The sequence below is a fragment of the Phaenicophaeus curvirostris genome, chromosome 4 (assembly GCF_032191515.1).
Source record: "Phaenicophaeus curvirostris isolate KB17595 chromosome 4, BPBGC_Pcur_1.0, whole genome shotgun sequence".
In the NCBI taxonomy this organism is placed as follows: Eukaryota; Metazoa; Chordata; class Aves; order Cuculiformes; family Cuculidae; genus Phaenicophaeus; species Phaenicophaeus curvirostris.
The window spans coordinates 12006557-12034535 of NC_091395.1; the positions used below are offsets into that span (position 1 = coordinate 12006557).

At 40.1% G+C, this 27979-nt stretch overlaps 1 protein-coding gene across 1 annotated transcript in view; it reads right to left on the reverse strand.

Moving 5' to 3' along the window:
* SLC7A11 (solute carrier family 7 member 11) overlaps positions 1-27979 on the reverse strand; it is a 59322-nt gene that overhangs the window by 9904 nt on the left and 21439 nt on the right. The window contains exons 7-9 of the mRNA XM_069855245.1: positions 4404-4527; positions 3118-3221; positions 2521-2617 (exon numbers count right to left, since the gene is read on the reverse strand). Of these exons, the coding sequence (XP_069711346.1) occupies positions 2521-2617; positions 3118-3221; positions 4404-4527 (325 nt within the window). The remainder of the gene's footprint in view (positions 1-2520; positions 2618-3117; positions 3222-4403; positions 4528-27979) is intronic.

A 27979-nucleotide genomic window follows, 5' to 3' on the forward strand; every position in this document is an offset into this window, starting at 1 on the left:
AAAGCGGAGGCTTCTTGGTGTCTAGTGGAAGAATGGTCTTATGGTCCCCCAGGCTGCAACAGTGGAACTCAGCAAAGAGGGCATGGTAAGAGTTAGCTACATTGCATGAGAAGCCTGTTGCACACACTGGGTTACCACCAGCTTGTAGCTGCAGTGTGCTTTTCAGGCTTCCAGGGTGTAAACTTATTGCACATAGGAAATGCAAACATTTCTAAACAGAGAGAAGCATTTAGCTGTCACTCAGGAAGCTACTGAACAGCAAGAAGGAGAAGAGATACTAGAATAAATAAATTTCCTCATTAAAAAGCTGTTCTGAGATACAAGGCTTCTATGAGGCAGGCAAAAGCTTATGTACAGAGTAGAGTATTATGCCTTGGGTTAGATGATTAGTGTAGGCTACAGGGATCTATTTCAGAGTAATCTCTGGACAAAAGCAGAATATTTGTAGCTTGGATCAACTCTTCAGGGTAGTCCCCATTTCCCATATGAGACAGCCTATGCTCACAATGACACAGTCCTTGCATTTGGGGACAAGGGACTGAGTCAAATTCACCATAGCCCATATTGTTCAGCAAGACAGATGATCCTGGCAGTGACAGTCTCTCTAGGTTTATAACTAAGCAACAGGTGAAATCAACTGCAGGCGAAGTTAAACAATGGGCTAAATCTTCTTGTAAGGAAAACTAACTTGTATTAGTTATCCAGACTCACAGCCTCTCTCCCTCTCTCCTTCTTTTTTACTCTTTTTAATTTTTTTTTTCTTTAAAGCAGTGAAGACAGCATGGATTTGAACCAGAAGGATCAATATTTCAAATACGGGTCTCTGCCTTCCAGCCTCCAATGACTTACAAAGTACTTGGCTCTTTACACACAGATATTAAGTAAACTCCTTCTCTGTAAACGTCAAAGGAAATTTTACCATTGAGTCATATTGAGCAAGATTTCTTCTATATAGACCCAGCCCCTAAAAGTTTAAAATCTCAGTTATAAGCATGATAATGCAAGAAGGGGTAACAAACAGTGAAGGTGAGCCATCCATGAAAAAAGTAGGGCTACAATCAGATTGATTTCTTGGAGATGCTACACACACACCTATCAAATACTAGGACGTACATATATAAACAGATTTCTTAATTCCTAAAAATACTGTTTTATTTAACAAGCCTCATGATTATTTTCTCAGTTTCTCCAGAAGAGTTCTTTCCTTTCTTATATTGTGTAGACCTCGGTAGGAAAAATAAAATAGGAAAATGCAAAACCACAGACTATTGATGCAGAATATTTCCTGCAACGATTCTAGCTGCAATAAGGTAAGGAAAAAAAAATTACAACCTCATCTTCATATGAAAATCTGACTTTTTTAAAGTAAGTCAGTGCACTGGTGTAACAGGACGAGATATAGTAGCAGAAAATATCTTTCAGGAAAAAAAATTATATTAACGCATTTTGTGCATTTCATTCCACAGAAAATAAGCAAGGCACGATTACTTCAGACAAAGAAAATGAAACGCAAACTAAACACTTATGTAAAATTAATTACATTAAAACCTTTCACCATAGTCACATTGCCTAATTTTCAAAATTTGGATGCCTACAGTTGTATGTGCACATATAAAATTCAACACTTCAGCTCACACTTCAGAAGTGAACTTACAAGCATCCATAGCAAAAACTCATTTAAATTCCAGTACAAGCATCTGATCTCACTAGCATACACATGTCAGCTGCTGTGGCTAGAACTCCCCACAGACGCAGAAGTCTGTTCAGATACATTACAGTCATGGTCCCCAAAGAGTGGCAGAACACCCATGGTTATGAGGACTGCAAGTTAAGTGAAGATTTTGGCACTATGCAAACTGATATTGGAGGTCATTAATTTGACATTTTGTCCTAACATTTTACCACACAAATTAGCCTGCAATTAAAACACATAGTCAATGTTCAGCTCTGCCGCTATTTTAGGAGTCAGTAATAGGATTTCCACTATAATACTGGTGGTTTTCCTTAGACAATTCACAGACTATTGCCCAGGCACACGTTCTCTCATTTTTTAATCACCACTACACTGCACTGCTGAGGGTTCCCTTTCCATTATCTTAGTGCATAATTGTTTGCATTTTTCACTATAAGGTGGTATAATGAGCCTTTAGGGTGCTCCCAGATGTTGGTGTTTAGCTGCACTTTCAGTTAAATGAATCCGGGTTTGTTTGTTTAACTGGAATTTGTTTCTCTGAAAGGGAACTAGCTCATGACTTGCAGGTCCTTAGAAATAAAGGGCAGTAAGACATGAATTAGGCTGCAGCGATTGGCAGCCAAGTGCTACCAACAGGATAGCAAGGAGATGATAGAATAAGAACAACTCCCAAATCTCATTACTCTCTTTCCTGTCCTCTGCCCTACCCAAAGCCCACATATGCTTTAATAAATGAGACCCAAGCAGTGCCGAAATTCTGTTCGAATCCTCCAGAGCAAGCCCGTAATATGAATTCTTGTGTAGGAACATTTGTTTGTATGATTTACCAAAACAATGACAGCTGGCAGAGGAGTGTGCTTGCGGACATGAATCATGGAGAGAATTTCCGGAAGGTGACCCTCACGGGATGCAACGAAGAACATCCTGGTGGGAAATAAATGTGGACAGACTTTAAATGTGCTCATTACTGTGACTAGGCAAAGCAGATCATGAAAGTCACAGAGCACAGCAGCACTTCTTAGGCTTGCTTGAGGTATTCTGAATGAAAAGGCTAGCAGTAGAAGCCCATATGCAGAAATCAAAGTCATCTCTGAAGGTGTCCCCTCCTTACCTTACACTGTGATCAGTGTTTGGAATTAGTTAATATTTTCCCTCCAACTTCCCTCCTTCACATGAAACAAAGCAGCCGCTAATTAAGCGCTATGCTCTGAGGGATCCATTTCGAAACCATTCAAAGTGTTTTTAACATTAAGATACTAGAGTCAACAGGAACAAAATGAGAAAAAGCCTCACACTTGGTAAACATGAATAGGAAAAGATAAATTACTATAAAGGAATGAATCCAATTCTCCTTTCCCCTTGCTTCCTCACTTTCAATGTATATCCCATGCCCTTTATGCCTAGTAATAATCAGTAAAGCTTACCTGGAGACTGCAAAAATACCACCATTCATAGATCCAAAGCAGGAGAGTGCAACAAATACAGGTACGGCTAAAGAAAAGTTTCCCATTAGTCGTTCGGCAAAGGTCTGTTAGAGGAAAGAGAAACATACAGTGATTTTTCATAAAACATGAAAGAAATTTTACTCGATTAACAACTTTTTAAGTACAGTAAATTTTATTTACAACCCTTTTCTGCATCCCTTACTGAAAGCTGTGCTGTGCAATTGTTAGCTCTAATACTGTGACACCAAATCTACTGTAGATGAGGTCTCCCATCCTCACTCCTGACCACATGAAAGATTGCCAGTTGAGGCAACGCTGTGGAGGTTGTATCAGGCCCTTATTTACGCCAGTGTGGACCACTATAACTCTAAAAGGAAGACCCGGTCCGAATGGATCAAATCTGATCTGCATACCTAAGCTGTTGGGCTTTTTTTTTCCTACAGCCTCCATTTTACTGAGTTGATGGTACCCAGTGGTACAGTCCATCCGTTCATGCTTTATTGTTCTAGGTTACCAGAAGAGCCTTCATTGGAGTCTGAGGTGCCACAGGAGAGATGCACAATTTTCTTCAGGTTTGCAAAATGTTCTGTTTCTAAATCTCCCATGAGGTACTGAATTTAGTCATTTTGTAAATGTCATATCAATTGAAATAGCCACAGGCAGTGTCACTACTGGAAAGTAAACGGAAATTTTTACTTCCTCTTTGTGAGCCAGATACAACAAAAATAAAAATCACTGTCATCACCGCAATTCAGCAAGAACAATCAAAGCAGTATTTCCAAGCCAGATTGCCTTGCAACTCCTCCCCAAGTGAACTACAGTATTCACAGCAATCCCCTTCCTAAGTGCCTGGGATGCACATTCTGCAGCGTTACTGCCTTTTAACCCCCAAAACTTTCAGAGCTCCCACTTCCACAAATATCTGTTTTTCCTGCTTCTCAGGAGTTCAGTCTACAATTTACCACAGAATTTTTCAAGCATGTACTCGGCTACAAAATTTAAGTCCTATTGACTTTGTTATATCAGGTAAATAAATGTGGTCTAACATTACATTACAAATGCTATAGATGACTTTAAGTGCAACCCCACTCAACAGTCAAAAATCAGACTAAGTTCACTGGGATGCAAGTATGTGGTGTAGAAGAGGAGCCATAGAAAAGCCTGATTGGATGTGTCCACCTTATTTTTTCCCCTGGAAATAAGAATGGATCAACAAATACAAGTGCAGCAGGGATATAGCTTTGTATTTTTCTTCTGTAACTTACCACTGCTACAGCTTTTGAAAGCAGCAATTCCCCAGCACTGATTGTAGTGAAATAAGCCACGTTTGTTAACACATAGCCAACTGTGACGATAATCATTGAAATGCATATTGCGAGGGGTATGTTTCTGAAATACACAAGGTAGCTCATTATTTTGCAATCTGGTTGCTATTCCCTGAACATGAAACAAATAACATAAGAAGAAGCCAGTAATGATGGTGAAGGCACATTTGGTGATCCAGAAATATCATCATTAGAAACTACCAGTAAAAATAACACATCTAAACAAAACCATCTAGACAAAGCAAATAATTTTATAGTGAAGTGGTGAGAAACCATTTGATGGAGGAGTCCTCTGGGGATGCCAAAAAGTTGTGGTCCCCATACTTCCCATGCAGGAAATACAGCCCATATAAGCTGCCTACCCAGACTGACTTTCAAGCTGAGCCTAATAGTGAGACAACAGGTACAAGCTCTTGAACCAGCGGTAAGGCAGATGAGTTGCAGATGGTCCGACTCTCTGTCAGGAGAGCAATCACAGTTATATACCTACTGGCACTCAAAGACTGTGCACTTGGAGGTAGTTCGACATCTTTCCCTGAAAGCCAAAACGTCTGGCAAGTGAAATTCTCCCCTTTCTTCCTCTGTGCAATTTCTCCCTCATATACCTTATCATGTCCCAATTCTCCCTCACTATTCAGGGATACAGGAGGGTAGAATATGACACAGAATAGGAACAGCACAAATTTGTGCTATTAGCACAACACAATTAGTACTACATAGTACAAAACTCCTGAAATCTTAGCTAAAAGACAGAAAAATTATGTACAAATAAATAATAACACTGAATTTTTATATAACATGTCCTCCCAGTCACTGAAGCAGAATTATTTCTATTTTAAAGAAGAGGAACAGAGGCCCAGTGAATTCCTCTAAAGCCACACTGCAGGCAAACGTTCAATTTAGGAACAAAATCCAGACGCTTAAAGCATTGCTCTGGTCTCTTTCCACTTGATATCATTGCTTGATATCATTGATGCCTGCCTCGCACCAAGAAGTGACTCAGATCTGAAACCACTGTTTGGTCCTTAAATTCCAAGGCTGAGAGCTGAGATTGGAAAGACGCAGTATGTGTTCTCCCTCTGAGGAGATCTGAGAGCTCCTGCTTCATGGCCAGTTCACTCCAGCTATCTATATTAAGATTGCTTTTGAAGAGAGGGAGAGGTTGCCATGCTTGGAGAACTTTACTGTGAAAGTCACAGTAAAGGAGGAGAGAAGGAGGAAGGAGGGACAGAACAAGGAATTCTGGTGTCCCAGAAAAGACTGCAAGCACAGTGCTACAGAACTACTGCAATTATCTCAAAGAAAAAGGTGTTTTGAAAAGCAACATGAAGATCCATTATTTTCTGATATCTTTTCTCAGAGAAACACAGTTGGATCAGAACTTAAGAATCCTCCTCACTACCAGTCCTTATTTCTCAAAGAAAGCTTTGTCATTGTTAGGCCTATATAAAACTGAACAGAAGTTCTAAAGTAAGACTAAATAAATAACTTTGCAGAACAGTATCACTGTTACACTTCTTGATCGTCTTAGAAACCGTGTGTTAATCACTGTCATTAACAGTACATGGCTTAGTAGTCACGGTGGCTTTGGGTTGGCAGTTGAACTTCATGATCTTAGTGGTCTTTTCCGATCTTAACAGCCCTATGATTATGATTTTAACCCAGAAAAACATGCAGGCAAAAGGATCATGCTGTATTGCAGCACCAAATCTAGGTAAGCACTATGATACTGCGTTAACTCACTGCTTCTTCACACAAACGGTCTCAGGTGAAGAAGCTGGAAGGAGAGGAGCCAGTCAGTCTCCTTATTGATGGACAAGGCAACAGGAAGGGCCTGAGCAAACAGCTTAGAACACAAGTGCTGTATTGCTGGAAAAACCACAAAGGTATGGACACAAGAAGCACTGCAGAATGGCACATTGATAATATATGTGTGCAAAATAAACGGTGTTGTAAGTCAGTTGTCAGATATTGGATTACACTTCTTGCCTGACCTGGGTCTAAACTGAATTCTATCTTCTTAGCATTTGATTCAAGGTTGTGATACATAGTTTCAAACCCTCTCAGAACAGATTTTTTAATTATGTCTTCTGCATTACAGATGAGTGCTTCAACGAACAAGCTATTGAATAAATCAGCACTTATTTCAACTTTAAAAAAAAGTTCCCAGTTAAAGGTAGCAAATTTTGTACTATTTTCACAGATGCCTTTTGAATGACTGAAACTATGTTGTTACATTTAACAAACTAGCTTTGTCCGCTTCAAGTTTTAGCAAAGAGTTGCTTACTGTCTTCTATGTGATCCCAGTCTAATTTCCTCTAAACCAAAACGGCAGTTCAAAACAAAGGTGGAGGGTGGGGGGAATCATGCTTTCTTTCAAACACAGTCATTTTCTTAGCATTGAGGGTCTTGTCTTATTGTGCTGAAGAGCACTAAATCCTCTTGGACAGTAAGACCACCAACAACAAAATCTGGGAAGAATAAGACCCAAAAAAGCCAAGCCAGAACTAGTCAGCAAGCACAATCCATTAAAAAGCCCACAGATAATAACCAACTTCTGGATCAGAACAATGGATGCTGTGACATTTAAGCTCCTGAGTCCTTGTCTTCTGAGTAGAATGAGTGCTCGGGTTGCATCTCCTTTTGTTTCCTAGCAGGCGCTGGCCTTCAGAGGGCTGCCGTACATTCACACACAGCCTTTCTGAGTGCTGCTTATTAGCCACTGCTTTCTGTGACAGATTTAGACAAAAAGAAAAGGCCAATTTCAAGATTTCAGGGATAAGTAATACGGCACGGTTCATTTCTCACTGACACCTCAGATCAGATTTACGCTTGGTCCTTGAATTTTCTGAAAGGACAGATACGAACCATATGTAAAATCAGTAACTGAGAACTTTAATCATGTTTTTCTATGCATCCAACTTAAGAGGCAGTTCCCAATTTGCATCAGGATCCCATTATCAAATGCTCTGCTACAAACTACAGATATTGCACTGAAGTAAAAACTGTATTGCCATTACCAATAAAGATTGCCTCCTTTCCTTGGAGGATCACCGTACCAACTTTCTTGCGTTTTTTGTTTTCTCCTAGTTTTCCGAATCTTCTCACCAAAACCTGAAAAAATATTATCGAAGTTCTTTTCTCCATTAAATTGCCTCTATCTATGCAGATTGCACCTGTTCATTTATGCATCCTATGAATCAATCACAACGCAGGTTGTTAGCACCTCGATAAACCATGCTTTGCATATAATGCAAATTTACAATTGCCACAAAATTAGCTGAGAGTTTTGTACCAAGAGACAAAAAATTCAAGAAAAATCATACTTTTCACTCCATGATTTTGATTCACTGAAAATAAAAAAAAGTATCTTAGAACCAAGACAGAAATCTCATCCAACAGTTGGAGACCTCAGAATTGGCCAGTCCTAGCTCCTTCACAAGACTTCCGAGGTAGTATTTGCTTGGTTTTTAGAGCATAACAGCATGAGCCTGTAGACACTATATTTCTTGAGTTGAAAATTTACCACCACTGGAGTTTCAAGATCCTTTTCAAAAGTTGCTTTCTGCAATAATTTAACTATTTGCAATCTGTTAAGCAATTTTCCAAATGAACTGTTTCCAGACTCTGGCACTCAAAAAATCTCATCATTCATTGCACTGGTCATAAGGCCAAACCTTGGCAAAAGAAGTCACAAGTGAAAATTCATCCAAATAACCTGACACTGGAAAAAAAAAAAAAAAATAGAGAAAGCAGCAAGAGAGGCCTGGTAATTTAACATTCCCAGGCCTTCAGTGCAAGATGAGAAAACGTATGGCCTTGGCTTACTAACTACTGTGTCCCAGAGCCTGATCTATACCTATTGCCATTCCAAAGTGGTCATTCTGCGAGCTGTGGCAATCTAGAACCCTGAAGAGAAAAGCAGTATGTTTTAATATAAACTGACTTATCTCTGATGCATGTTTTCCACACGAAAAGCAGCCTACAAGGCAGCCTTTTGCATGAAAGGGATCAAATAGTTCTCATCATTTTTCAACATGCGAAAAAATTACAATCTCACCCATCTGTTAGGAGAAAGGGAGAATGCAAAACTTAAAAGGAGGCCACCTCCCAGGACAGAATCAAAGCCAGGAACAGAGAGGCAAGAGAGATGGGAATCATCACAGCACCTCTTAAATCCACATTATTTGTAAATGTTAATACAGGTCTCAGCAAAGATTGACTTTAGAAATGAGTTCTTGCTATTTTGTTTGTTGTAGAGAAGGTTCTCCTCAGCAGATCACTGTTTCTCCCTCTTCACTGCCTCCCAATATGTTCCAGCCTTATGTTCCTGATGCTACTGTTTATAGGCTTCCAGCTCAGACACTATTAAATTACATGCCTTCTCTTCATATTCTTTTGATTGCGATTTTCGAGGGAAGGAAAGAAAAAAAGGACAGACTAGCTACTAAGCTGTACTGTCATTTATGTTACCCCATGCTCTGCCGATGTTACCTCTGGAGCGAGCATTAAAGGGCTCCCTTCTCCATTTCAATGCATTGGTTCTGTACCTCTGACATCTGCAGAGACACATCAGCATGACACTAGGATAGTACAGTCAAGAATCAGACCATGGTCTGCGTTTAAAACCTTATTCATTTTCTATCACCTAGCAAGAAAAGAAAAAGACTTCTGCTGTGCCTAATTACTTGCTTTCTTCCTTGTGTTTGACTTCACTGGTTTCGATTATAATTGGTTACAGTTCATGAAAGGAATCTTCTATGACCAACTGACTAAAAGGTCAAATTGCATTACATGCGTGCTGGGAAGGGCAGTAGATTTTATTAACTTCTCAAATGTCTTCAATACCCTTTCCAGCAGTCTTTCCTAAAAATACAGATTAGCATAAATACTCTTCTCTTGGCTAAAGCTTAAGACCTAGAAAAGGTACCAGTTGCACAGGGTAATGCCATTCTCCTTGACATCACCTTCTAGAAAAACCCTCCCAACTGAAGTCCCAAGCAGAATCAGATCTGTCAACAGCTCACCAAAGGATAATTGTTACCCTCAAAAGGGATTTGCTTTATTTTAATAGACATTTAAACCTGGCTGCCATCACATCATGTGTTAACTCAAGCTGGCAAGCTAGATCTCACCATAGTGTCACATTCATCTACATCATAGCCGAAGCCCTAACTTGGCAAGCCAATGCCTTTTATAAAAAACTTCTTTTGAAGAGCAGACTGGATTCCTCTGAAACTTGGGCTTCCAGCTAGAGAGACCTCATGTTTTCAAGCGGGATCCTGAATCTTTTTGCATGGAGTGGATAGCATTCCTAGCATTCCTAAAGAAAACTAAGCCAACACAGCAGGTATTAAAGATGACAGCTAAATCCACATTCGAGGTTACAACACTAAATATCCATCACGCTGTCTCTGCTCAGCCATGTACTTTTTTTGTATTGCAAGCACTCAAGCACTCAGGAACCAGAAAGCAAGCACAAGAGGCAGTACACAGCTGCTGAAACAATATGAAATGGAAGTAAAACGGAGGTTTATTTTTTAAAAATATCCCTTAAAAAAAAAGAAATGGAGTACAGGCTTGAAACATAAGAGATAAATCATCCCCTGTGACTTCTCAGTCAACTCTTGGATAAACCAGTTCCATATGCTCATCAAGTGCCAGTATTCAACATCTTCACATGACCTTATTTGCAATCTTACTCTACAAAGTTTAGGACTATTTCCAAGATGTCTAGGAATAACCAGATATGGCTTTTATTTTGCACTGTAACTTGACCCCAAGTCACACTCCTCCCAAGGACAAAAAGGTCCCAAGGACCTAAGCTGGCTTTTCTTTCCCATTGTAATAGTCAGGCCTCGCCGACCCTGTATGGAGACAGGCTTGCCCTGAGAACTGGGGTGTTCTTATTATCAGAAAGTCTGGGAAGCTTAACTGGAGAACAGCAAGGTGCCTGGAAATGTGGGCAGTAACTAAGCAAGATCTCTAGCAAGGGACCTGCATTCAGCATTTCAGAACCTGAAATGACTGTGAAGATGCTCAGATGAAGATGCTCATTTACCAAGGGATTTACTGCAATAAAGGTGTGGCTTGGGTTGGACCTGTAATTAAAAGAGTGCCTGACACTCTCTTTCACAAAAACTTGCCTTTTAAAAAACAGCATAAGCTAAATTCAGAGGATTCAAGTATAAGCATATTATCACTCCTGGTTTTGATGAATTACTTCATGCTTTTACCTAATATCAGCATTTCGATACCCTCCCTTTATTTCATTTGTGAGAAACTTTCTTGTACTCAAGAAAGTTTGTGATCTTTTCTACAAGAGATGTTAAACCTCTCATTTGACTTTTATTGTCTACCTCCTGCTCTACCAGCAGGTGAAGGGAACACCTCTACTCTTTACTCAGGGACATGGTTTAGTGGCAGATAGGAATGGTTGGACTCCATGATCCAAGAGGTCTTTTCCAACCTGGTGATTCTATGATTCCTTCACAAGCTCCAGCATTTTATTTTCTTCTAAGGCCTATTTACTGGAAGTGTTTACAGCTCTGCCAGTAACATAGATTATGGTGAGAAGCAACAGTAAATCAGTGCTTGCTTGGAGGCAAGGAAGCCATAACCACAAACCTGACATGGGGTTGTAAAAACAAAACACCTGCCTGCACCAAGCTCATGTATGGAAATGAAGGGCAGGGGCACGATCCAAAGTGTTTCCTCCAAGCTGCCTTATCCAGCATGGGGTTGCAGATCTAACTTCCTCTTAATTGCTCCATGCAGACCCGCACCTCACTGCCAAACTTTAAATAAATGTAAGAAGAAGAGTGTGCTGGAACTGCATATTAAAAGCAGTTTTATTTATTGCAGGAGGCTCTCCTAGGAATTAAAAATTACTAATTGCCTGCATTTTCCTAAAAAGTGAATTAGCATAAATACTCCCTTGGTTGAAACTTAGGTACTAGAAAGGTACCAATTGCAGAGAGTAACACTGTTCTCTATAACATCTCCTGCTAGGAGAATCCTCCCAGCCGAAGTCCCAAGTAGAAGCTGGTCTGTCAGCAGCCCTTGAGGGACTGAGGCTATGAACAGGGTCTACTTTCTCCAGGCAGAATTTTTGTAGGAGAGACTGAGTCTCCTGAAGTTCCCTGCAGACTTACAAGCAGGCAGATCTGCCATCCTGTACAGCCACTTTCCCATGAAATACAAAGACAGCAGTCAGCAGAGCCCTGGCAGTGGCTGGGGGGGAAACTTGCAGTATAAACAAGGGAAACTGAGATGGGAAATGAGCAGATCAGATCTTATAGCTGGGAAACCTAAGTCAGTAGACAGCAGCTACCACACAACAAAAATGCCATAGCAAAGGAAAGAGGTTATGGCTGCTACAAAAGCAAATGCACTAAAAATCGTGCCACACTCTTTCCATTCTACCACAGGTACCTGAGCATTTGCAGGCAGCAGGTTTCAGGTGGAAGCAGAGCCCTGCCTTGATCTGTATGTTTTTCTATTGCCTATACTGAGGACATATGTTTCTGATTTATGGCACAGCAAATGATAAAGCGACACTTTGAGTAATGCAAGGGAGCTGGCTGGCGAAGCTGCTATCATTCCCAAAATGAGCTGCTCAAGTTGAGAGTCTCAGAACAGGCAGCCTGAATACAAAACACCTCACTCGGATCTGGCAGAGGGTACAGGAGGGAACACCACCCCCTCAGCCCCACAGCTCAACTTTTTAGGAAGCATCACTGGTAGCATATTAATGACTTCTTATGGTAACAAGAGAAGACAAATGCTTAGATACATGGAGGACTGGAGGGAGGGAGGAACGTGCATCTCTGTGTGCACGCATAAGAGGAGTCAGATTTTTCATACTCGTTAAATTCCCTGACATTTAATTTTGAGCAAGAGAGTTTCCACAATGCCAAGGATCATAAAGGAACAATTTGCAGCTGTATGTTACCATTGATATTTCAGCATGAATGAATATTGCACCATTCAGTGATGAAAAGAACAGCTACTTGTAATAAGGAGCACCATGGAAACTGAAATATTATTTACCAAGAAAGGCTCTTCTTCTGAAGGAATTGAAAATGAGGAAAATGGTAACTATGGGTGCCTTGAAGCATTAGCATTTTAAAAGATATAAAAGGGTTTGAATTAAATTAAAAGGAGATGTCTTAACAATGCTGCACTGCCACGAAGGGGGCTCTCTAGCAGATAAATAGATTTCTCTACAGAAAGCAAGGAAATGAGGCTCTTTCTAAGGACAGCCAAACAGTCTGCCTACAGATTTGGGACAGCCCATATAGCACACTGAAATAACTCTGTAAGAAATTACTAAGTTCTGATACAGAAGAGAAATCCAGAAAACTCCCAGTGTGAGCTGAAACATGCCTTTGTAGCATGCAGTAACTGGAGGCATCCGAGTGAAGTTCAAATGAGAATTATCAACTTTTTCTATTCTGTTACCTTCAGTGCTTTGAGAAATGAAGTATCAGTAAGCTGAAATCCTCTCCAGCTAAAACTTCATAACGCTTGAACTACAATCACATGCATAGGAGTATAGTATTTTTTTAAGGAAGTGATGAGGTGACGTCATATAAAATTTTCAAAATCACCAGTAAAGTTGCTTTTTCCTTTTTCTGTGTCCAAGATGAGAAATCTACAACATTGCCCTTGGAGAGTTAGCACTGAAACCCCTCTGCAAATCAAGTTCCTTCCAGTTTGGATAATGACATAAAAGAGCCAGAATTATTAATCTTTTCCTGTGATCTTGGACAGTATGGTCAATGAGACAGGATTTTAAGGCTGATTCATATTTGCAATTGCACACTGTTCAGTGTACCCTATTGTCAATGATGTACTACTCTTCCATGCTAAAATCTTAACATGAAATTTATAATGATGGTTTCTACAGAACATACTTCACTATCTTTTATTCTGACTCAAAATCAACCTATTAAAAACCAGCTACAAGTGCCATCAAAAAGCCCTATCTCCTGGAACTCCACAGCACATCACTTTCCAGTACCAGCCTCCCTGACACCTGCATCTGAAAGTAAGTCTACAGAAAATATCAGCTCTCTGGAGCAGGACAATTTATGTATTGGTTCAGCAAAAGTGCTTGCAAGGCTTCTTTCAGTAACCAAAATAAGCACAAAACAGATGGCAGGATTTGAGCCACTGTGGAGGAAATTATTTTCTTTGGAGAGAAGGAAATATGTGAATTGTTATGCCCCAGGGCAGTTCCTCTAGAGCAGCATCCTGACTCTGACAAGGGTCAACACCATGCCCAAGCGGCCCACAGTTGGGGCCTGTTTGTGTCTAGAATAGCCTGCAACTAAGAAAAAGACTCTCCTCATGACCTTCACAATCACCAAGCAAGAATCCTAAAGTGATTCTGCTTATATTTCACATCTATGGAAATATTTTGTCCTTACACTCACACACTCACAAGAAACTCATCCTTTAATGAAGTTTTGCCCAACAAAAAGGAATTTCTGTGCTGTTTGTGGATAAATCTTTACTCTTATCTCATTTTGCTTAGCAGCTGGTTTGTTTGGGTTTTTTTCCTGTTGTAAATAAACATGAAAGAATAGAAGTTCCTGTCAGCCCTTCACTATAGGATGAATCTAATTCTTCTTTTCTCTAAATTAACCCTACACAGAAGTTAGACCACTTGTCAGACTAAAGTGCTCCTATTCTCTATCATTCTCATGATCTATGGAGGAGGTTTCTCCATTGCTGTTAGGTCTTTTCAAATTATATCGAAACTACTCTTCTAAGAGACATTTCATTCCATCATACTTCAAAAATTAAATACTATTCTTATGCAGTCCATTTTTTTGCAATGAATAAAACATAATAACAAGGTGAAAATGCAAATAATAGTACTTGTTCAACAACAAGTGTTACAAGTGAATGAGGATTGACATAATGGACCACAGCAGAGTAACTTGTAAAATACAGATTATTCGCTTCACAGCACCTCTAGAGCCATTATAATCTTATATAAATCCTCTTAGTTTACAGCTCATGGATATAGGCTGTACTGTAATTTAAATGATGGAAAACCCTTATGGGTTGTTAGTTAACAATATTCTTAAATAAAATATGATTGTCACTTTATATTTAGAACTCCAACACACTCACAGCCAAATATCAAAGTATAAGCAACAAAGGGACCCACTTCCAGAATATTAGTAAATCCATAAACACACACAAAACAACTACTACTTAAGGAAAGATTGTGCATGGGTTGAGGGCAGTTACCCGCCAGTAAAATCCAGGTTTTCCAGCACTGCATTAACATAAAAAGAGTCAATACTTCATAATGCAATGAAAAACTTCTTCTCAAGCCATTAATTCATGCATAGGCAAAACGTTTGCTGATTCAGTCCAGTATGTTTGGCACAAGGGACTCGGTGCCATGGTTGACATTGTAAGCATGCAGATACAGCTTTATTTGATCCCTACCTTGACAATTTATTTTTCCTCATCTGTTTATTAGAGATTGGTGAGTTTACTCACTTTTCTATCTGTCTATAAAACACTGCTGTCTCACCTCTTTTCCAGTAAATTCAGTCAGGTCACCTGCTTATGAACTACCAAAAGCGAATGAAAATGACTGAAAGCCTGGGACCTTCACTGCAGCTGAGAGAAGAGCTAGCTTAGCCCTGAGAGACCCATGATCTCTCCAGCAAAATACAATGTGCTTTATAGCTCTGGACCTATAGCAGTACATCAATCTTGCAAGAGACTTTTATTCCTGCAAGGAATATTTTGTTGGGCAGCTCAGGGTTCCCATAAAGAGGAGACTGTCACCCTTCTGTACAGGTACCGCTATGTCCCTCAGTGCAAGAGAAATGGATATTAAAATAGTCTCACATGTATTTCAGGTGGTGAAAATGAAGAAAAATGCAGAGCAGTGGAAATTTCGAAGGTTATGGTTTTTTGTTATTACATTACATTAGCCTGCTGGTAAAGCAGATTAGGAATTTGCTAACTACAGGGGAGACTGTGAATAAATGTTTGTTTTACTTCCTTAGCAGGGCTGATTCATAGTAACAATGATTCACATAAACAAACAGAAGGGGAAAGGGGAAAAAAAAAGGAAAAGCAAACACAACTTGCACTTCAACAGGTTATCACATCAGCAAGCAAACTGAGACACAAGGGCTGGAAAGGAGTGACCTGCTCTGTAGTGCAGTGATGTGACACTGCACCACACAAACTAAACAGCCACCGCAGAGATAGCTGGAGCAGCCACCACCCATAGCTAAAGCAAGCATGTAGGCTTTTCACCTCCTTACACCACAGAGCCACCAAAGCTCCATAAAACTCTGAGCCAGAGGTGCTACAAGACTCTCTGTGAGAGCCAGCCAGCTCCCACAAACCTGTGGGGTGCTCAGCACACCAGAGAGACACCTCTACTACTGTGGAGGAAGAATGAGGGTAGGAATCTCCGGCTGAGTTCCCTGAAATTTACTTCCCCTAAAGAGTTGCCATGGGCTTGACAGAGGATGAGAAACCTCTTTGAGGGTTTGCCTTAAAAGTATCCACTTCTATGTAAATGTTTGCCTCTTCTGTTTACATTCCGGGTCCATATCTGGTCATGACATCTGATATCATCAGCGTTAAACTGACAAAGCCAGTCGTTTGTAAAAATCAAAATGTTGAAACTTCCTCATCCCCTGAAGAAAAGCATAGTCCCAGACCACCTTTCTCCAGTGCTCTTGGATCAGAAAACATAAGGCTATGCATCTATCACTGTAGCCCATGCACCTGCCTCTCCACTCATCCCACCAGGCAGCAGCCAACAGGAACCTCTCCCCTTGAGCAGAAGCCTCTCCTTCAGCTGGAGCCTGCCAAGTGATGCATTTTCAGAACCACAAGTAATCTTCAAAAAGTTTCAAACGTTCCCACAAGTCTGAGAGATTTTGTTCAGTCATTTTCATTTCAAGTTGAGCCTTTTATCTTAAATCACAGAGCCTACATAAACAGAAACAAACATATCAAAGCAATGGCTTCTGAAGTACTGCCTTAGTGTAGATGCTACCTTAGCAGAGAGACCATCACAGAAACAGGATGCTCTCCCATCCTGCTTTACCTTCCTCTGCCCTAACAGCACACACGGGAACAGAACTACTACCAACTCTGTGTACTGGCATATATCAGTGTGGTATTATGGCCTCTGCCTTTGCAATTTATCTTTTCCTTTCTCTTCTGCCTTCCATCTTCCAGATACTTTTGGTGAACGCCTTTGATTTTTCTGGTAGCTGACTACCTTCCTGATTCCTGTGCTAAAATCTTTGTGATATCTTTATTACATTCTTGAAGCACAAAAGGTATTGGATTCAGATCCTATATCAGACAATTGGGAGAGAAAGAATAGTAATAGCACTATTAATTTCAATACACATATCCACTGGCAAACCCCTGAACACCAGTGCTGATCTAACCTTGCATCCATAGCATTCATTTCTGTTCTTCCATTTTTCCACTCACTCTTCCTTAAATACCTATGCCAGGCATGTGCTATACGTTAACTTTGACAGTATGAAATAATAAATCATACTGCAAAATATTTAGGTATCAAATCTGCATTTCCTAGTCCTGAATATTTCCACAGACATTAGCTCAGCTTCTGTGTGAGTAGGAGCATTTTGTACAGGGAATATAAATGTTAGAAGAAGTAATTATACAAGTGACCTTGCCTTTCTTTATTCAATAGTGAATTATTGCTCTCCTCAGTTGTGATTTTATGAGACATCCTCATGGTCTTAATTAATGATCAAGGTACATTTTTTAAACCTTTACAGATGCTATAGATTACACCAATCTCTTTTCTAATTTACACATATTGACTGGCACATCAGTCTAAATTCTGTCACAGGTAGATCTTCACAAAACAGAACATCAGATTTCTTTTTTTTTTTTCTTTTACATTAAAATAGGGAGATTATAAAGTGGAAGTAGAAGATAAAAAGACTGGAAGTCAGCTGAAGCAATTCATATGCTAAATTGGTGTTTAGAAAGCAGCTGCAAATGACAAAGATACTTGCTCCTGAAAGCTACACCCGACAATCATCTCTCTCTCTCTCTCATAGTGTGGAATAGGACTCGACAGTGATATAAGCACCAGAAAAACAAGGCCAGGAGGGGGTGGGGAGGAAACCGCACAAGGTAAAAACAAAAAGTGAATGTGTTATGTACACATTCCTGAACATTACAGACTGTGATGAAGCCCATTAGATCAGTCCCTAACTAAATGTGTAAGGAAAATATACAGCTTCTGAAAAGCAGTAGGCACACACAGCATCTACCTCTAACTGTCTGCAGAGGTAAGAGGAATAGTGCCCAATGAAATGTGCAGCCTTTTTGTTATCCCTGCTGCTGAAGCCTTTGTTCTATTTGATCCCTATTCCAGATGACAGGTGAATTCATGCAGTGAATCATCTTCCCAACCCCTCTTCTGTCTGCATATATTGCTCTGGTGAATTCAAAGGACTGCTCAGACACAAAGTGCACATGTCAAAGACAAGGCAGGGGATTCAGGTTTGCAGAGTGTCTTTCTGCATATGTGTGGATCACTCCAGATTCAAACTGCATGGCATATCATGTTTTCTATCTATGCTTTCTGTTTCCTCTCTCTTATGACACAGTGCTGCCATTGAGGAGGACCCACTGCACCACTAAGGCAAGGGACAGCCAGGTTTGGTACAAGGAATTTGTATTCAACAGCCTACAAGAGGGAAAATAAGAACTAAAGGGCTGAATCTTCATCCTCAGTTAATTAGGAGACCGTATAAATGACAGCTAGTGTGCTGGAACACTCAAAAACTGCAGGGCAAAAGAAAAGTCAATGCCACAAGAGCATGGGATAATGTACATTATCAAACAAAAAAAATCCAGTTCAGTGTAACTGAAGTTAAGGAAAAAAAAAAACCCCAACCAACTCAACTACTTAGGTTTTAATTTGAGTTTTCAATTCCATCCTGACTTTTCCTGCATTAACTCAAGATGCTGACACCATTAAAAAAATTCAGTTTCCCTTGTTCACTCCAGATAGTTGAAAATATTTTGTGGATTCAGTGGCCCTCAACAAATTCTATCACAGATAGACTCCAAGTATGGCTCGCAAACAAAAGCTGCAGCCCTTGGAGCATTTGTATGTCTCATGTGGCTTGCTTAATTGCATTCATCCTCAGCAGAACCAACAGATTGTCACGATTAGGGCATTTACAGCATGTCTCATGGGGGACAGTATACAGAGGGGAGAGAGAAAACTAAGATGGAGCCAGAACTCGGCTGAACCTGCCATTGCATTTGTTGCTCCAGCACAGACATTTCCTTCAAAATCTTTTCAGTTGTGACTCTAAAAGTTCCAATCACTGATGTGCAAGACTGTGCAGCAACAAAAGCAATATTGTTCCAAAGGAAGTCTGGTGGCTTTTTTATAAAAGCTTATTTTTCCTTGATTTACTGACATCCCCATTAGGAATTAGGAAGTATTGCAAGAAAATCTGGCTGTCGTCTGAACATGAGCCAGCAGTGTGCCCAGGTGGCCAAGAAGGCCAATGGCATCTTGGCTTGGATCAGAAACGGCGTGACCAGCAGGTCCAGGGAGGTTATTCTCCCTCTGTACTCAGCACTGGTGAGACCGCTCCTCGAATCCTGTGTTCAGGTCTGGGCCCCTCACCACAAGAAGGATGTTGAGGCTCTGGAGCGAGTCCAGGGAAGAGCAACGAAGCTGGTGAGGGGGCTGGAGAACAGGCCTTATGAGGAACGGCTGAGAGAGCTGGGGTTGTTTAGCCTGGAGAAGAGGAGGCTGAGGGGAGACCTCATTGCTCTCTACAACTACCTGAAAGGAGGTTGTAGAGAGGAGGGTGCTGGCCTCTTCTCCCAAGTGACAGGGGACAGGACAAGAGGGAATGGCCTCAAGCTCCGCCAGGGGAGATCCAGGCTGGACATCAGGAAAAATTCTTCACAGAAAGGGTCATTGGGCACTGGCAGAGGCTGCCCAGGGAGGTGGTTGTGTCACCTTCCCTGGAGGTGTTTAAAGGACAGGGTGGATGAGGTGCTGAGGGACATGGTTTAGTGGCAGATAGGAATGGTTGGACTCAATGATCCTGGAGGTCTTTTACAACTTAGTGATTCTGTGATTCTGTATCTAAACTGAGATAATACCTGGTGAAAGAGTATTTTCAACACCTCTTCCTCCTCCCCAGATTTGTAAATAATTTTTAATCTGATCTGCCTTAAACTATCTCCAAAAATTTCCTGAGATCAGGTGCAAAATTAAGTAATACTTGTTCCTTCCTAACAGCAAGTTGTATTTATGAAGCATATCATGTCACAACTAATGCCTGCACTGCCTACTACATAACGTTTTTCTCAAGCAATTCTCAGCCTGATTTAGTAACCATGGTCTTCAAGTGGTATGGTTTGTGAAAAACCTTGTACCAAACTATAGGACAATTAAAGTCTCCCAGACTGGGAGTTTTAATGAAAAAAAAAATTATAAACAAGAGCAAAGCAAATCAGAGCATTTGGATCCTATTCATAAAGAGAACTTCCATTTTGCAGCAAGAAAAGCATCATCATCCTTTGACTAAAAAATAATTACTTTTATAGAGTGCAAAAAATTAGTTCCTATACTGAGACTTCAGAAATCTGAACCCACCAAAAAACGCGCTTCCAAGACTGAATTACTTAGTTTCAGAAAAGAATTATCGATCACTTATAAAAAAACTATAATGAGTGGGTTGACAGTGTGAGACATGTAAGCAGTAAGAAGTTAATGAGGTTAGTGAGAAAGCAAAAGTAAAGGAAAGTTCATTTTATCGAGAACAGTTTGATACTGGTGAGCCAGCTCCCCTATGAGCTAGTAATTGTCTGTTTCTCCCTCTCGAACACGCACAAACACTACTGAATTACATTCTTAATTAAATTCTTTTTCATAAGATTTACAAATAACAAAACCCATGCCTGGTTTTGTTTAAGTATATTTCAGCCAGTAAATTAATTTGTTTTCTTTATTTGGCAGATTCATGTCCCCATTAAGGATTTTATAGTTCTGAAGTTGTGGTTGTGAATCTATCATTCTATTCATCACACGGGATGCAATTAACTATGGAAAGTGATGGCAGATTCACTAGGGTTTGGACACCTGATCTTCTGCGATGTTTAGCAGATAACTGGGGGAATTTAGGTAGCCTGTTGTACTGGTATGTACAGTAAATTTAGAAAGTATAAGTTTTCTGTTGAAATGAGACATAAAAGTAACTGAAGGAAGGGTAATATCCTCATTCTCTGATGGAGAATACATATTCAAATAGAAAAATAACCTGAGATTCAAAACATATCAAAGAATATCTCCTCCTTCAGAGAAGGACCACAAAGATGATCTGAAGGCTGGAGCTCCTCCTGCAGAAGGACAGGCTGAGAGAGTTGGGGGTGTTTAGCCTGGAGAAAAGAAGTCTCCAGGGAGACATTACAGAAGCCTTCCAGTGCTTAAAAGGGGCTTACAGAAAAGGTGGGGAGGGACCCTTTATCAGGGATTGCAGCGATACAACAAGGGTTAAGAGTTTTAAACTGAAAGAGGGCATATTTAGAGTAGATATTGGGAAGAAGTTGTTTACTGTGAGGGTGGTGGTGAGGCACTGGCACATGCTGCCCAGAGAAGTAGCAGACACCCCATGCCTGATGGTGTTCAAGGCCAGGTTAGATGAGACTATGAGCAATCTGATCCAATGGAGGGTGTCCCTGCCCATGGTAGGAGGTTGGATCTGCGTGATCTTTCAGGTCCCTTCCAACCCAAACCATTCTATGACAGAAAAATGCAAATGGTCACTTCACTAACTTGGCTTTCCCTTTAAGGCAATCAGCTGAATTCACATGAGTAAATGGGCTTTGCAAAATATTTGAAAGATTAGCTTTTGTCTCTTTCGATTATCTTCAGATAAAAAAAATCACAGTGTAATCCTGTAACATCTGAACTGCATATTTGGCTCTGAATCCTGAAATGAAGGAAATGAATTGGAGTCAAATGTGTCTTTTATGAGTAAGTGGAACAGAATAACGCTAGAAAGATTTCAAACTCCAGGTACTGAAGTTATTCTGCTTATATCTAGGCAGGACGGTGTCAGACTTAAAAGGAAGGAACTGTATTTGTGCCCAGCTACTTTGTGAGAAAGCCTAGCCCAAAGCTGATTTAAAAATAAGGTTGCATACCCGCGGGGAACACTGCCAGGCGCTAGTTACTCGCATAGGGACATCCATGCACTTCCTTGTTCCATATGAGACTGGGACCTCCAGAAGCCAACACAAGGATTTAGTAAATCTGCCGAGGTTTTCAGTTCAAGGAGTAAGCACATATATTTTTGAATCCAAATAAACTTATATTGGTTCCTCATAGCCCATGGTTTACCCCCAAACTTGGAAGGGCATAAATGCTCCAAAGATGAAGCCAGGAGGTAAAGCCTCCCACTCCATAAAGTGGATAGAGAAAAGAAGGAGGGGGAAGAGAAAGGAGGAAATCAGGAGAATAGATTAAGTAACCCAACCTCCAATTTTACAGCAATTTTGTGCCTGAGCCAGTTGTCCTGAGTCCCAGTTCAGTGCTTGAACTACATTATCCGTCCTTCCTGAATAAAAAGTAGTGATGAAGTTTGTTTGGAACAATAGAAAGCATAACTGCAGGGACATGAACTTCTGACTTCATTCCTTTACTGGTGCATAAGATAATCAATATCAATATTAATATTCCTCTTCAGATTAAAGCTTATAATTAAATTACAAAACAACAAAAGTTAATAAAGAAGCATAGAGGCAGAAATAGCAAAGTCTTGCATCCTCTCAATTAGCATCACAAGTATTTTTCACTGTTATGGTTGCTAGGAATAACTAGTCAGGGTCTAGATCAATAATTCACATTTCTGGTTGGTTTTGGAAGGGGGGCAAGTGACAAAAATCAGATGGCCACAAACAGCTAGGGAGCTGGAAGAGTTTTAGAGCCTTAGCCACCATTCCCCTCCCATCTGTCTGGGCCTCTCTGATGCTTATACACTGAAAAAAAAACTTCTAAAATCACATTTATCTCACTCAGTCCTCATAGATATGAAGTGTGACTTTAAACTTTAATTAATATAAATGGGTGGTATACATTGGATTAATTAGACGTGACACTCACATTATTTAAACCAAATATAAAACGAGATTCTATCAAACATTTTGATATCCTGATTTTACAAAAATTCTTGATGACATCAAGCCTTGCTGACTTACTATACATCTACTGCTTCCCTGTTCCTTAGAAAAGAAAGAATAAATGAAGTGAGAAGAACACTGGAAAAATCTAATAGAAAAACTGACTAATCTCAGACCCCAAGGTCATAGCAAAGCAATTCATTTCTTGGCTTTTCAACAGCACAAGACATGATTTATCAATCTGAGAGCAGGCTTATAAACACTATACATCTCAATAATATGTTCTTTGCACTGTGTAACTTTTTAAACAATGATAGATTGCCTGGGCTGGACCAAAGTTATTTTACAAACAGAAACAGAATATTTGCAAATGAAATGATCCAAAGAGGGAAGAGGGGGGAAAAAAAAGAAAAGATGACTGTAATATGCCAAATAGGAGTGATACTAACTGCAAATGCAAAGGAATCTAACTTTTCCCTGTAAAATATTTTCAGAATCCACACCTTTCAAAATTCTCATATCTATCATTTTATACTCTAAAACTGAAGACCATTAAAGGAAAATTATTGCTCAAGTGCAACAATATTACCAAAAACTTACACTGCTAAAAAATAACACGATTTTGACTTAAAGGAAGACTGTGAATCAATACCTTTCATTGCTCATTTGATCACAGACTTCCTTGAAGTCATTAAGGAATTCAAGTCTTTATTTCCCTTCACTTAAATTGAAATACTATTTTCTTTCTCTTCCAACAAGTGCCTGCTCTTTATAATGTGAAGCATCCAGGCTCAGCATCTGATCATGCTGAGGATGAAGAACACAGTATTTTTAAAGCAGAATTCTCTTTGACCAGCACCTAACACAATCTGAGCCCAACTTTGACAAGGCTCTGAAGACATTGCTGTAATGTAAAAACACTCCTGTGTTATTTTCTCATCTGGAGTCTGTCAAAATTCCTGACAAAACAGTGCGCTGATCCTGGACCCTGCTCTGCCTGGGAAGGGAGGAGGGAAGTGTCATTGGGGCATATGCTGCTCTTAGGGTCTTGATCGAAAAAGCTTGGTCTGTTCCTTGAGAGTATAAAGTGGATGCTCAAGAATACAGATGAGCTCAGAGACTATGTATAAGAAATGAGTTTGAAAGTTCAACATGCTTGATTTCCAGTCCTCTAAATTTATTGCTCCAGGCAACATGACTCCTGTCAATTTTCAGGTAACCAATTCTCTCTCAGAGACCCGGCTGTTCCTTCACTCACTTATTATTTAGACAATACAATACAACCTCAGTTTGAGTAGGGCTGATCCTTATAATGTAAGAAAATCAAAAAGATCAAAGCTGCACATGGTGTGGCTGTATGAGGTTATTTTGATGAAGCTCTGCTTCAAGGATTATTGAGATATTACGTTTCACATAGCAGTTTTGAGCCAGCATGCATGCAAAGTATAATTTTCAAAAGTAAAAAAAAAAATGTTATTACACTTCAATATCATTCTACATATTCTTTATAATAAAATTATTTCAAGCTCTTTTTTAAAAAGTGTATATTAAAGCAGCTGAACACTGCAGCCACAGCTCCTTGTAAAACAAACATCAACTTTGGGTTGCTTCAGGTCCTACTAATGCTGCATGAGGGAAGCACTTTAAGAAGAATAAAGAAATGAGTTCAGGCTTAAAAATGAGACATCAAAAGGGGGTTTAGCAGGAGACGGAAACAGCTACTTTTACATCTTATGATAACTGGGGTTATAATAATGTCCTTTTTCTTATACAGAAGAAGGGACCGTGACATTTCTGAAGTGGGAATTCAGCACTACTTCCAAAAATCTGTTTGAAAAACTATGGCATTCACTCTCCAATTTTTCTTTTTTCCCCTTTTCCCATCTCCCTTTTATAATTTAAAGGGTGTTTCCTCTCCACTTGGCTCATTTCCACTGTCTCTGTGTCAGCTTTCTCTATCTAGGATTTCTTATCACATAGGCATCTCTGTGCCTCAGGCTCATAGTATTTATCCTATTTATAGACCTAAATCTGCAATTTATTGCACCCGAGCAGACTGCTGCACCTCACAGTCTCCCATAGCCTTCAGGAGCCCTTTCTGCCTGTACAAACAGCCACTCAGCTGGAGAACAAAGGCAGCTTTCAGCTGGGCAAGGTCACAAACATCCCCCCCTTCCCCTGCCTCTCTCCTACACTTCCAAAGGCACTTGCTATATTCCAGCAAGCTTTTCTGGCGCTGCCCACACCACAGCAAACCAAGCAATCCTGATCTGGAAATCCCTAATGTCTAAAAGTAGATGTTTCCACCTTCCTGTACATTTCAGACATATCCTAGAGCCCTGAGCTCTCTCTCTCATCCTTCCCAATTCCAAAACAGAATAAAGAAAGTCATCATATAAAAAGGGGTTTAAAACCAGGTTTCCATAAGTGTGGGCCTTTGGAGCTCCACCACAACCACTCTCTCTGCTAGAGCATTTCTGCACTACACCTGCTGCAACTGTGCTGTCCTTCCCCCACAACTCTTCTGACACATTTCACTGTGGATTTGCAGCAGGGTGGTTAAGGTGGGGGTGGTGCCGATAATTCATTTCAGCACCAGCTGTCAGTTACTTTAGAAGCTGCTGCACACCTGAAAATATGCAACTGTGACTGATTCTCAGACAAAAATTTACCTTGGCACACGCAGTGCAGAAGGCATCACTGTGCTCACCTCTGTTGCTGTAAGTAATTTGCATCCCTAACCATTGACAAACATTACAAATTGCACACCTGGAGCTGTTACAGACTCTAGATGCTTCAAAGCCTATACTTCTCTTTAAAAAAACAGCTATGTAACACCTGCACAGCTCTATATGCAATCTTGAGCAAAAAGAATGAAAGGAAAGACAGCATTTTAGGTTAAAAAAATAAATTAATTAAGCAGCTGAGTTCTAATAAATGCCCACAACAGCAGCACCATTACTGACTCACCTGCACTGAGTTTGGTGGCAGCTGAGATAGTTGCCCCTAGGTTTAGTTAGGAATGGTTGGACTCGATGATCCGGTGGGTCTCTTCCAACCTGGTTATTCTATGATTCTATGATTATTGCCTTGCCATGTATCTTTGGAAACAGCGGAACAGGCCACTGTTCAGCAGGTTATCTTTCCAATAGAGCAATTCACAGGTGGCAACTGGATAAAAAATACTACAACTGTTTTATTTAATTGCTTGTTTCAGGTTAACAGAGTCCAGAATCCCCATTTACAGGTGGTGTAGTGGTCTTCATTAGCACAGCAGATAGGAATCCACTTGCCCTGCCATTACCAGCTACTTATTTAGCAATGCTTTAAAATCCCAACCTCTTCTACTGTATTTTTGTACATGGCGCATTAAGATTGTGATCCCAGGCCCCCTGCTGTAAACACTGGGCACCTTCCCTTCGCATCCTCTCGAAGTGCAACCCCAGAGTGGTGAAGGGAAGCTTTCAACAGCTTTGCGACAACATTGTACTTGTTACACTGAACCAGTTTTTCCAGAGTCGCCCTGCAATGCACCAAATCAGCCACCCTGCAGGGCTTGCCCCCCTCTCAACTCCTACACCCCTGCTAGCAACACAATTAATGTCGGCAGCTCTCCAAGGATAACCCGGAGAAGGAAGGAGCTCTTCCCAGAGGGGAGTAGAAAAGAGTGTCTCCCTGCCTCATATTCCCCCTGCAAAGAAGAAAAAAACCCAAATACAGCCCACACCACTTTCCTTTGCTCTGATACAACATGCTCCAATGGGTGCTTAGTTAGAAAAATAAAAGGAACTATGCCTTTCTGTCCTACATAGCAGCAGGCAACTATGCACTCCTCTGACTCAAACCACAAGAAAAAAAAAGTCAACACAAACAAAAACAGTGGAAAATTACCAATAATTCCAGTTTATCACTACACAGTTAAGAGGACTGCAGAGACGCACAAGCATATTAAAAGTCCTAAAGGGTGGTAGGCACGTACATGTTTAAAAACATCACATGGTGTTGATGGTAATCACATGATAATTTACAAATGATATTTCTTCCAGTAAATGCTTTTGATCACATCACAAAGACTCTGGCTACCAAACCATCTCCCCAGAATTTCCTGAAACTGTATAATACTTGGACCAGAACAATTTCATACTTATTTAGTTTTGCTTCTTTTTCAAGCCAGTCCTCCATATAGCAGTTTTTCACAATTAAAGAAAAACAGTGTTATTTTTAAAATTGTCTGCCTCCCCTGACTTTATCAAGCATGCAGAACCTGGCTAGTTAAACCCAGATTTGTTACTAGATCACCTAGCCTGAGTTCCTGTATGTCCCTCATCTGGGAAGCCTTAGCCAGCTGCTCCCCACCAAGCCAAGTTACTTGTGATTTACTAAAGCTTCTAAAAAGGTGTTCTCTCTTACTGAAGACAACCAGTGCTAAGCTCAATTGTACATCTGTGCTAATGGTTAGTCCACCACCTTATTGAATATCAGTGCTGTATTTTCTACCTGTGTTTGTCTGGTTTCACCTTCCAGGGTTCTCAAGCACTGGCAGAGGCTGCCCAGGGAGGTGTTTACGTCACCATCCCTGGACATGTTTAAAAGGCAGGTAGATGAGGTTCTTGGGGACATGAATTAGTAGTGGACAGATATGGTTGGATTTGGTGATCTCAAAGGTCTTTTCCAACCTAATGATTCTATGATTCTGTACATTCCTCAGTATACATACACTCATCAGATTAAAGACCCCATTAACACCTAAGCTCTCTCAAAAAGGCACTGAAACAATAGAAACCTGCCAGTTTTTACACTATCCTTACGTTTTTTTCACAAATTTCTCTACGATTATTTGCAGATCTGAAGAAAATACCAAACAGCATCAGACTTGGTTCAAATTTTGAAGAAACAAACTAAAAGCCTTTTGCATGCTCCTCATCAATGACTGTTCGGCTATTAATCTTTTTTCACACATCTCAGATATGTAGCTTTATATTCTCTGAGTGTACAGTGCTGGGGGTGTTTTTAAACATTAATTATTTGGCACCCAATCAGGTACCTTAATTTAAAAACTTAATAAAATTATATATGTCAATTAATTTTTAATCTACTAAATGGTTACTTTCCTGGAAGAACACGACTTTATTTGATAAGGCACATTTTCTTGATTTTTTAGAAAAGGTTAGTATTGTTTTATTACTGGCTGCGGATAGTAAAATATATCTACCAAAATATATCTACCAAAACATATCTGCCATATCAAACTCTCCCCAACAGGACAGCTCTTCTTTCCCTATCTTGCAGAAAAGTGCTGTGAGAGTATTCAT